Genomic DNA, 12,705 nt, shown 5'->3' on the forward strand with positions numbered 1-12,705 from the left:
GGGGGGAACAGTAACACAATGTGGCAGTTACATAATCTCCTGTCAACTTGAGTGAAGGGGTAGAGTCTAGCCTGTCAATCAGGTCACAGTTTGATTACCTCATTTAGAGGCACTATGGAGATAAATAGCTCATGGGAGGCCAGACCCAGGCTTTCTGCCTTCCCTTTCCTGCTGTTGAGACACTCAGAGAGCTGGAGGAGACATGTGGAGACCGACACCAGCATTGAGATGCTTCCACTGCCACTGGATCCAAGAGATCTTCTACCCACTGGTCTGTGATCTTCCTGCATTCAGCATCATTGCATGGCTGCATGAGTCTAAAGAGGAATTTATGGACTAGTATCAGACATATGGGGTAATATCAGACTTATGGACTTGATCTGGAAGGGGCTGGGATATTTTCTCAATGTACAATTACTCTTTTACATAAAGCTCTTCCTTATACACATATGAGTGTCTATTAATTTGTTTCTCTAGTCAACCTAGACTAACACACACACACACACACACACAATCCAAGTAAACATCCATATAAACCAGAAGGAATTTGGAAAGATGATAAATTTCCAGATGAGGTATTAACAGAAGTGCAGGTGGTATACACATAAAGGTACAGTCCCCTCTCTCCCTCACCTTGTGTGGTTATATATTTATGAAAACATCTCTGTGTTTGATTTATCAAGGTGTGATAAATTTTAGATATACAAGTCAGACCAAAAAGGGATTCATTTTGTAGGAAACAAACACTCTTTTGTACTTATGTTATTATCCAATCACTGTCTCTTGAGTTCATCACTAAAATCCCTTTAGTAAAATGTGTACAAATAGACTTCTGGGTAAGATACATTACAAAGTGAACCAAGTGGTATGTGGTTGTTGCTAGGTCCATCAAAGCAGCTCGTACCCAGTGACCCCATGCACAATGGAACAAACATTGCACAGTCCTGCAGCATCCTCACAATTGTTCCTGTGCCTCAGTCCATTTATGCAGCCATCTCCTTGAGGGTCTTCCTCTTTTTCACTGCCCCACAACTTTACCAGACATGATGTCCTTCTCCAGGGACTGGTCCCTCCTGACAATCTGTCCAGAGTAAGTAAGACGAACTTTTGCCATCCTTGTCTGCAAGGAGCGCTCTGGCCTTACTGTTCCCAATTCAGATTTGTTGTCCTTTTAGCAGTTTATGGTGCTTTCAATATTCTTCTCCAGTGCCGCAATTCAAATGCATCTATTCTTCTACAGCCTTCTTTATTCAATGTCCAACTTTCACGTGCATACGATGCAATGGAGAATACCATGGCTTGGGTCAGGCACACCTTAGTCCTCAAAGTAACATCATTGATTTTCAATACTCTAAAGAGGTCTTGTGCAGCTGACCTACCTAATGCAATATGTCTTTTGACCTCCTGACTGCTGCTTCCATGAGCATTTGATTGTGGATCCAAGCAAGAAACTGTCCTTGACAACTTCAACTTTTTCTCCATTTATCATGATGTTACCTATTGGTCCAGTTCTGAGGATTTTGGTCTTCCTTACTTTGAGTTGTTATCCATACTGAAGGCTGCCATCCTTGACCTTCATCAGCAAGTGCTTCAATTCATCCTCACTTTCAACAAGCAACGTTGTGTCTTCTGCATACTGAAACTTGTTAAAAAGCCAATTAACACCATGACTTCTGCTAATTCCTCCAATCCTGATACCACATTATTCTTCATATATTCCAGCTTCTGAGATTTGCTCAACATGCAGATTGAATAAGTATGGTGAGAAGACACAACCCTAACACACATGTTTCCTGATTTTAAACCATAGAGAATTTCTTTGTTCTGTCTGCACAACTGCCTCTTGATCCTCAGTGCAATCAAGTGTTCTGGAATTCCCACTCCTCTCAATGCTTCTGCAGTTTTTTATGGTTCACACAGTAGAATGCTTTTGCATAGTCAATGATAAACAAGTTAACCTCTTCCTGGTAGTCTCTGCTTTGATGCAAGATGCATCTGACATCAGCAATGATATATCCCTTGTTCCACACCCTTTTGAATCAGGCCTGAAATTGAATCAGTACATTGGCAGTTCCCTGTCAATGGACTGCTGCACTTGTTGTTGGATGATCTGAAGCAAAATTTTAATTGTGTGTGATATCAATGATATCGTTCTGTAGTTTGAGCATTCTGTTGGGTCACCTTTCTTTGGAATGGACACAAAAATGAATCTCTTCCAGTCCATTGACTCGGTAGCTGTCTTCCAAATTTCCTAGCATAGATGAGTGAGAGCTTCCAGTGTTTCTTTAGCTTTCTGAAACATTTCAATAGGTATTCCATCAATTCCTGGACCCTTGTTTTAGGCTAATGCATTCAGTGCAGTCTGAACTTCTTCAAACAATGTAGATATTCTGACATTCTTAGATGGGCAGTATTCCTATAGGATTTTCTTTCCCAGCCCTGCGATATGCAGATGACACAACCTTGCTTGCTGAAAGGGAGGATGACTTTGAAGGACTTGCTGATGAAGACAAAAGACTGAAAGCTTTAGTATGGACTACAACTCAATGTAAAGGAAACAAAAATCCTCACAGCTGGACCAATAGAGAACATCATGATCAACGGTGACAAAACTGAAGTTGCCCAGCATTTCAGCTTGCTTCAACCCACCATCATTGTTCATAGAAGCAGCAATCAAGAGATCAAAAGACAAATTACATTGGGTAAATCTGACTGCCAAGACCTCTTTGGAAAGCAAGGATGTTACCTACTGACACAAATCATGATGTTTTCAATCACCTCATATGCAAGTGAAAGTGGGACCTTGAGTAAGGAAGAAACATTGAAGAAGAATAGATGTATTTGAATTATGATGCTGGTGAAGAATATTAAAAGTACCAGAGACTGCCAAAAGAACAGTCTGTCTTAGAAGAAGTACAGCCGGAATGCTCCTTCGAGACCAGGCTAAGTAAGTGTCACATAATTAGACATGTTATCCAGAGCGATCAGTCCCTGGAGAAGGACTTCCTTCTTGGTCAAGTGGAGGAGCAACAGAAAAGAAGGTCCAGGTCTTGACAAGATGGTTGCAACGCAGTGGCTGCAACAATATGCTCAAACACAGGAACGGGTATGGCACACGATGGGGCATGCTTTCATTCTGTGTTCTACAAAGGGTCACTCTGAGTCAGAACTGACTAGACAGCACCTAATAATAACACCACCGCCTTTATCATCATATTAAGAATTCTAAGTATTGGTCCCTCTAATTACAGTTGTATCATCTATAGGACTATTTTACCAACATTCAAAATATCCCCATCCAGCATTACAATATCCATCACATTAAATGTCTAAAATCACTTAAATGAGGAAAACATTTCATTACTACAAAACAAAACTTTTCTTCTCAAAATGGCTATTCATAATATTGTTTAAGTGAAACGAGTTTAAGAATGGCAATCTTGAGTTCTTCAAAATCCAAAATGTAACCATTTCTGCTGCATTTACTGAACCAACATTTGAAACTCTTACTTTACAAGCTTCATTTTTTTGTTCCTTGTTAATTAACCTAATTCTTCTTTCCTCTGAAAGTTTAAGAGCAGCTGGATTATGCAAATTGCTGCCACTGGAGTGGAAGGGATTTTTTTTTACCATTCTGACTGAATAATATCTATTGGCAAAGACTCTTGAAAATTGGCAAGTGCTATGGATTAGATATTTGGATTATTCTCCTCAGCTATATAAAAGACTTGTCCAAACATAAATACACTATCAAACTTAATGAAAAACACACAAACAACAAATGGCAAATTTGATGACTGGGACCATATAAAAATTAGACACTTATGTGCATAAGGAGATTTCACCAAAAGATTAAAAAGAGAACCCACGGACTGTGGAAAAAAATGTTAGCAATGAGATATCAGAGAAGGAACTAATCTCTAAAATTTATAGAAAACTTCAACACCTCAACAAGAAAAATACAAATATTCCAACTGAAAAATAGGCAGAGGACCTGAATAAACACTTCACCAAAAAAGACATTCAGGCAGCCAACAAACACAAGAAGAAAAGCTAGCAACTGTCAGCTATTAGAAAAATGCAAATCAAAATGCCAAGATAGCACCTGACCACAACGTGAACTGCAAAGTTCAAAAAACAGAAGACAATAAATATTGGGTGGGATGACAACCCTCATACATACACTGCTGCATGGGGTTGTACATGGTGCAGCCAACTTGGAATGTGAATTGGCATTTCCTCAAAAAGTTGAGAATGAGACAAATACTGCCTGAGACCACTACTATAAGGATGAACACCAAGTCCCAGGCAGGTATCTGTTCTCGGGTTATGTATTCTAATCCAGTCCCCAAGCAATGAGGTCATGTGTCTGCCTAATACTCATGATCCATATCTCACTCCCTTATACATACATCTCAAAACCCACTTCAACAGAGAAGGTCTCACCTCAGCTGAGATCACTTCCTGCCACATAGCACTGTGCCATGGCCCCCCAAATCAAGAACACTCCTGCGAGGGTGCTCAGTGAACCTTAATGTAAACTCAAGTTCAGAGAAGAGAGGACATTTCTGTCTCAGAGAAAGTGACTTCACCTCTGTTGGTGGGTGAACTTGCCATTGTAGAAAATGTTTAACACTCCTTGTACAGATCCCCAATGGGAGGTCTTCACTGAGTTTCTATCCAGCCCTTGGAGACTCAGGCCAAGTGCTACAGGCAATTATAGAACTTTCTTGGTGCACAGTATCTTTCACAGGCCACACCAAAAGAATCCAATTTGGAAAGCCCACTAAGTGAGCCAGACTCTACCTTAAACACACCTGTAGATTAAAGGAACTGAGCGATTTCCTTGGAGTCAGAGCTGAACTGCCCTCGTATGTGAAAAAGCAGATGACTACAATCTCAAGGTGATGGATTTGGAAATCATTGTACTTTGGTTCAAATCTCTTGCTTTGAGGGCGCTTAAATAAACAGCAATTTAAGACTGCCATATATTTGTTATTCTCATATTCTTTGCTTTTTTTATGATGTCTTAGTCTAGCACGTATAGTTCTGCCTTAGTGAATGAGCGTTTTCAGAAGTTTTGCCCTATCTCCAACTCTCATTGCTTGTGTAAATAGTGTCTGGTCACTAAAATTTTTAATCTGTACAAGTCAACAGTCCATGTAATCTAGTCATTAAAAACTGTCCTATAGCATCAAAGACAAAAAAAAATCATAGCATTGTGAATGAGGAGGAGTGCAGAGTGGGGACTCAGGGCCCATCTGTGGGAAATTGGACATCCCCTTACAGAAGGTCTGCGCGGAGGAGATGAGCCAGTCAAGATGCAGTGTAGCAATGATGAAACATACAATTTTCCTCTAGTTCTTGAATGCTTCCCCACACACACACTATCATGATCCCAATTTTACCTTACATATCCAGCTGGACCGGAGGATGTACACTGGCACAGATAGGAATTGGAAACACAGGGAACCCAGGACAGATGAACCCCTCAGGACTAGTGGTAAGATTGGTGATACCGGGAGGGTGAAGGGAAGGTGAGGGAGAAAGGGGTACAGATTACAAGGATCTACGTATAACCTCCTCCCTGGGGAATGGACAGTGGAGAAGTGGGTGAAGGGAAACAGGTGGTATAAGATATGACAAAATAATAATTTATAAATTATCAAGGGTTCATGGGGGAGAGGGGAATGAGTAGCTGATACCAAGGGCTCAAGTAGAAAGCAAATGTTTTGAGAATGATGATGGCAACATATGTACAAATGTGCCTGACACAATGGATGGACATATGGATTGTGTTAAGAGTTGTATGAGTCCTCAATAAAAAAAAAATTTTAATAAATAAATAAACTTTTTAAGAGGAAACTTAAAAAAACTGTCCTATACATGTGTACTTTACTAAACAGTATTTTAAACTGTATGTCATTTAGCTAATGATACGATCAGTAGAATTACCATATGTGGATAATTTATAATATTCCCCAATAAAATGATAATGTCTCTAAAGTGAACCAGAGACATATATAAAAGATAGATCTATACATGAATTTTTTTTAAAAAACCAAAACTTTAATCCCAAGGATTCTAGCTAAACTGATTACAAAGGACAGCAGGGAAGAAACTTGCTCAGTGACTCAGAGTTCAGCTCTACGAGGCACGCTGAAACTGGCAGGGCACTGGTATCTTGGATAGTCTTAATTTTCCACATAGATGATGTCACAAATATCTATTTGTACACAGCAATCAAAAAAGGATGTATGACCTGAAGCAAACGTGAAAAATTACTCCTGAAACCTATCAGATTCTCCACCCACTGGGTAACTTCTGCACATTGTTAAAGGCTTAAGAGGATTTTTTGAAAGCTCTAAGTTACTTGAATGCTACAGCGATTCACTTTTATCTACTGGCTTCTATGGGCTCTGTCGCTCTCAAACTGCTTATTCAGTTACAGCTGTATCCTATATCCTATATCCAAGTCAAAGTCAAAATGAAAAGTTCTTAGTTCAGTCTTTTCCCATTTTGTTTCCTCGACATTAAAACATCACCCTTTGGCTGGGCAAGACTTAGAGGTTTAGTATCAGTCTTCTGTAAGACTAAATTAAGTCCAAAACAAATTCAATTTTGTACCTTAAGAGGACATTGTAAAGTAATAAAATTGTGTTATTAAATGCCTCATGTGATCCATTTCAAACCACGTAGAAGTACATCTTCCTATGTGTTATTCTTATGAGAGACCATAAACAAATTCGAACAGCTAAGCATCTTAAAAGTGCACAAGAACTTGAGATCTCAAACAAAACTTGAATGTTCTGCACCTAACCCTGTCCAATGACGTTTCCTACACACCGCTACACTTCTCTTGAAAACCCACCTTATTTTCTTTCATTTGACCTAGATCCGCGAAGCGACCTAGAAAAGGTTCCGGACGCCTGGTGATTTCTCCCCCGACTGTGATCTCTCTTCCCCGTCTCTAGAAAGGGGCCTGGTCCAGCTGCCGGAGAAGCTTCTCCTCCTGGGAGATCTGCAGCAAGTGGAGGACCTTTTCTGATGATGACCCTGAGAAGGAGGTGAACGACGATTCCGACTTCTTTTTGCACCATTGCCCAGCTCTGCTCTTACACGGCAGCCACGTGTTCCACCGAGCTCCCGAACAGCAGGACTGATGAACCTATAGGGACAGCAAGTAGAACAAGGGGGAAGGGGTAGAGTGGGGGGCGGGGGTGGGGGCGCCTGCGGTAAAAGGGAGACAGGTCAAGGAGTCCATGTAGAAAAAAAATGTTTGGAAACTGATTGTGGTAGCAATTGTACAAATTTATTTGATGTGATTGAAGTAAGGAATGATATATGTATTAAATCTCAATTAATTTTTTTAAGGGAAAAAAATGTTTAAACCTAAAAAAAAAATTTCAACCAAGCAAAGGTGGGAGAGTTTCTAGCAACCCAGACACTTTGGAGTGAGCCATAATATCCGTTCCAATTCAGTTTAGTTGCCATTGTTTCCAAAATTACCTACGTAGACCTTACAGTTCAATGGACAGGAATCACAATGTATTTCACAATCTCACTCTAAAAATGCATAGGTTTGAAACTACACACTCAAATGAGTCCACTTCCCTGGCCTGGATCCTGCAGATCTCCTGCCTCCTTGGCATTCACAAAATGGTCAATACATATGAATGGAGATTTTAAGCTCACTTAATCATATCCCTAATCTAAAAACAATTCATTCTTATGACATGGCCCTACTTTATACTCACCCTCATGAAGAGATCACCAATGATCAGATGGTGCCCAGCTATCAGAAATAGTGTCTGCGGACATGAGGCCTTGTCTTAAAACAAGCAGCCAACTAAGTGAAGTGTCAATTAAATCCACAAGGAAGAAGCACACCCACCTGTGTGGTCCAAGGATTGTACATATTCAAGACCAAAGGATTGCACATAAAATCCAAAGTCAGAGGAAGGAAGAGTATTAGAGCTTACGTTCTGAGCACCTAGTTTGCAGGAAGGCTGAGGAGGATGTCAGGAAGGTCCTCAATTAGATGGATTAACACAGAAGCCTTAACAGTGGACTCGGGCATGGGAACAATTGTGAGGATGGTGCAGGGTCAGGCAGTGTTTTATTCTGTTGTGCATAGGGTTATTATGGGTTGGAACCAACTTGGTGGCACATAACAACATGGAAAGTCCAAAATCCCTTTGCAGGAACCCCGTGTGATTTAAGTGCCTGAAGAATCGCCTCTGTTAACCAGAGATGTGAATAACCTTCCAATCAGAGAGTACATTGCAAAGTGCCTTGAGGTAGATGAAATGAGGTTAAAATTTAACACCTTATCATTCATTCTCCTTTGACCCATTTTAAATTTGTTGTTTTTATTATTTTCTGCTTTCTTTCTGAATGAGGATTTTCTGTGTTTTATTTGGTTATTGTTGTTGGGGCTTTGCTTTTTTATGTATTTCATTATATGAAATCTAGGATAGGTAAATCTATGGAGCCAGTTACTGAATTAACAATTCCTTGGGGGTATGGCAGGAGAGGTTGGGGGAGTGGGGAGCTAGTAACAATGATTATAAGGACAAAGAATATGTTCTCAAACTGACTGTAGTGATGATTGAATAATTATTTTCTTTATGATTGAACTATTGAATTGTATGATATGTGAATTATGCTAATAAAAATTAAAATTGTGAATTTGGCAATTTCTTTAAAAGCTGGAAATAGAAATAAAGTATGTGATAGTCACCTAATCTGGTGTCAATTTAAGGATTAAGAGCGTAGGGGTGGAGTCTAAACTGTCAATCTGAAGATAGCCAGTGAGACTTGTGTGGGCATGGCCTTCTCCTGAGAATTCTGGGAAATCTGGTACTTCCTCCTTGGAGGTGGAAGACACTGCTCTCTCTCTGCCACTTCCTGGGAGACATTGCAGAAGACAAGCCACATGGACACAACCAGACCTCTGAAGCCAGAGAAGCCACAGAGAGACCCCTGCCAGCGCTGGGATGCTTACAACATCACTGGACCCAAAGACTTTCTACCCACTGGATTGTGATCATCCTGCCTTTAACTTCTTTGCATGTGTTTCGTGAGTCTGAAGAGGGCTTTATAGATTGGTATCGGACATATCAGACTTATGGTCTTGGACTGGACTGGGTTGAGATGTTTTCTTAATGTACAATTGCTCTTGTATATAAACCTCTTCCTTATACACATATGTGTGTCAATGGTTTTTTTTTTTACTAAGTATGACTGAGTAATCCCTCTACTTGGTATAGAACCTAGAGAAGAGGATGCCACAAATAGATAAATGTGACACCCATGTTCATCACAGCACTATTCACAATAGCAACAGTGGAAATAAACTAAAGGCCCATTAATGGAAGAATGGACAAGTAAACTTTGGTTTCCTAAATACAATGAAATATTGTGCAGTGTCAAAGAATATGATGAATCTGCAAAGCACCTCATAGCATGAATAAACCTAGAGAGCATTGTGCTGAGTGAAATTAATCAAAAATAAAATGGCAAATACTGTATGAGACCAGCATTCTAAAAAATCAAGAAAAGGTTTTCACATTTACAGAAACATTTTTTGATGGTTATTAACAGCTTATTAACAGCTATCAAAAGTGTATCTATTAGTGTCTCCCTTTCTGGAGTAAAAAGTGATGAAAATTGAAAGATGCATGGAGACATTTAGTCTAATGAACTAATGGACCACACAGACATGAAGCTCCACAAGCCTGATACCAGAAGAAGTAGATGGTGCCCGGCTACCACTACCAACTGTTCCGAGGTTAGATCAGAAGGCCCTGGGTAGAATGGGGAAAATGAAAACAGAACTGAAAATTATAGGAGACCAGACTGGTTGGTCAGATAGAAAACTAGTGGGATCCCTGAGACTATGGCCCTTAGTCAACCTTCAATTCTGGAGCTGAACTCATCCATGTGTTAGAATAATCAGCCATTTAAGATGCAAAGGGCAGCATTTACTCAAAGGTATAATAAAGTTCAGAAAGGAAGAAAAACAGGAAACAATGAGAGGAAATGGAGTAAGTGATGGTATACTGAAGGGACCGAAATGGATGAGTTGAAACAAAATGGTCTAAATTGTTGAATGCAAAACCGATTTATCTGCTCTGTGAACCATCATGTAATTCATAATTAAAAGTTTAAAATGGATTTGTCAAATGTCCCAGCACTAAAATGCTTTTGTTCACAAAACGTATGCATTGGAGAACTATTTAATTTCCTTACTAGGTGAACAAAGGGTTCTTATCAATTATTTAGACAAAATACTTTGGAAACAGATAAATTGAGCTAAGCCCCCCCAAAAACTGATCTATAATCCAGCCCATAATTATGTTGGATTAGAAAACAGAAATATATGTGTTAAGGTCATGACTTGCATGGGATTTAAATAACTCTTTCTAGGTTCACTACTAAGATAAACCAAACCAAACCAGTTGCCACTCAATTCTAATGTCAACCCCATGTTTGTTTGTTTTTCAGTGTAGAACTGTGCTCCACCGGGTTTTTAATAGCTGTGATATTTCAAAAGAAGAGCTCCATGCCTTTCTTCTTAAATGCCGCGGATAGATCCAAACCACCAACCTTTTGTTAGCAATCAACACTATTCAGGGATTCTATCTACCTGATATTCCTTGGCTGTTTTCTCTTTTGCTGCACAAAAAAGGGTAGTCCTCTCAATGCAATCTCTCTGCTTGCTGTAAGTGAGGACTTGAAGCACTTACTGATGGAGATCAAGGATTGTAGCCTTCAGTATAGATTACAATTCAATGTGAAGAAAACCAAACTCCTCACAACTGCATCAATAGGTAATATCATGCTAAAAGGAGAAAAGATTGAAGTTGTCAAAAATTTCCTTTTGCAAAAATAAATAAAAATTTTTTTTAATTTCCTTTTGCTTGGATCCACAATCATCATGGAAGCAGCAGCCAAGAGAACAAAAGCCACATTGCATTGGGTAAATCTGCTGCCCAAGGTCTTTCTAGAGTACTGAAAAGCAAGGATGTTACTTTGAGGACTAAGGTACACCTGACCCAAGCCATGATATTTCCAATTGCCTCATACACATGACAGGGTTTTCTACTCCTGTATGGAGTTTGTCTGGGAAACCCACTGGGGCGGTTTTGCCCAGTCCTATAGGGTCACTGTGGGTCAGTATCGACTCAATGGCAGTTGAGCTTGGTTTCATACGTATGTGAAAGTTGGACACTGAAAAAGAAAGGCTGATGCATTTGATTTGAGGTGCTGGAGAATAATATTGAAAGTACAATGGACTGACAAAAGCACAAATAAATCTGTTTGAAGAAGTATATGGCCAGAGTGTTCCTTAGAGACAAAGATGGCAAGATTTCATCTTACATACTTTGGACATGTTGTCAGGAGAGACCAGACCCTGGAGAACAACATCATGCTCGGTAGAGGAGCAGGTTTTTTAAATTATTATTATTGTATTTAAACTTCACAATGCATAAGTCAAGACCATCAATGCTTTGGAATATTAATATTTACATTTGTGTTTTCAAAAACTCCTATAAATGTCCCTACCACGAAAGTCATTAGAATAAATATGAGCATACATTTTCAATTCAATTAACACAATTGAAAGGCAGTTTTTATTGTAAGGTGCTGTCAAGTCAGTTTAGACTCATAGAACCTATGTATGAAATGCTGCCCACCACTTGGTCCTGCACCATCCCCACAATTGTTTCCCAGGAGCCCACTGTTGCAGCCACTGCGTCAATCCATCTCCTTTAAGGGTCAACCTCTTTTTTGCTGACCCGCTACTTTACCAAGCATGATGTCCTTTTCCAGGGATTAGTCTTTCCCAGTAACATGTCCAAAGAGCATAAGACTAAGTCTCCCCATGCTTGCTTCTAGGGAGTGTTCTGTCTGTGCTTCCTCCGAGACAGACTGGCTGGCTCTCCTGGCAGTCCCATGGGACTTTCAACATTCTTTGCCAATAGAATTCAAGTGCATCAATTGTTCTGCAGTCTTCCTTGTTCATTGTTCACATACATATAAGGTTACTGAAAATCACCTGCCTGAGCCCTCAAAGTGACATCCTTGTTCTTTCATAAAGAAGTCTGGAGCAACAGATTTGCCCATTGCAATACGCCTTTTGGTTTCTTACCGGCTGCTTCCATGAGCATTGATTGTGGATTCAAGCAAAATGGAATCCTTGACAATTTCAATCTTTTCTCCATTTCCCATGATGCTGTTTATTGGTCCAGTTGTGAGATTTATTTTTCTACATTGAGTTCTAGTCTGTACCAGAGGCTGCAGTCTTTAGTCTTCATCAAGTGCTTCACTCTCTTGGCTTTCAGCAATGAGGCCTGAATCTTCCTCCAACTCTGATGCTGTGCTCTGCTTCATGTAGTCCACTTTCTCAGATTATTGGTTCAGCATTGATTATGACTTGATAAAAGGATACAATTCTGACACATCCCTTTCCTGAATTTAAACCATGCTCATTCATCCACTGCCACTGAGTGGGTTCGGACCCATAATGATGCTGTAGGTCAGAGTAGAACTGCCCCTGTGGGTTTCCTAGACTAGACCATTTGATGGGAGTAGAAAGCCTTGTCTTTTGCCCAGAGAGCAGCTAGCGGATTTGAAATGCTGACGTTGGGATTAGCACTCCAGTGAGGAGCCCATCTCCAGGGCAACTTTTTTTTTTTT

At 39.9% G+C, this 12,705-nt stretch overlaps 1 protein-coding gene across 1 annotated transcript; it reads right to left on the bottom strand.

The window, feature by feature from the left end:
* Positions 1 to 6,909: 6,909 nt before the first annotated feature.
* LOC115873771 (serine/arginine-rich splicing factor 3-like) lies at positions 6,910 to 7,757 on the bottom strand. The gene is made up of 2 exons (XM_030888992.2): positions 7,398 to 7,757; positions 6,910 to 7,175 (listed from the first exon to the last, which is right to left on the bottom strand). Exons 1-2 carry the CDS (start codon positions 7,492 to 7,494, stop codon positions 6,910 to 6,912), a joined length of 363 nt encoding a protein of 120 aa, XP_030744852.1. The 5' UTR covers positions 7,495 to 7,757.
* Positions 7,758 to 12,705: the final 4,948 nt, after the last annotated feature.

Source organism: Echinops telfairi, unplaced genomic scaffold, assembly GCF_000313985.2.
Source record: "Echinops telfairi isolate 266 unplaced genomic scaffold, ASM31398v2 ScPeMD7_7469;HRSCAF=8507_1, whole genome shotgun sequence".
Taxonomy (NCBI): domain Eukaryota; kingdom Metazoa; phylum Chordata; class Mammalia; order Afrosoricida; family Tenrecidae; genus Echinops; species Echinops telfairi.

Excerpts from the sequence above, each read along its gene's own strand:
- LOC115873771 (XM_030888992.2), bottom strand. The coding sequence starts at position 7,494 with ATGGCAACTAAACTGAATTGGAACGGATATTATGGCTCACTCCAAAGT. Across the intron at positions 7,176-7,397 it reads TGCTTGGTTGAAATTTTTTT|CCTATAGGTTCATCAGTCCT; the intron begins TTTAGGTTTAAA and ends CTACTTGCTGTC.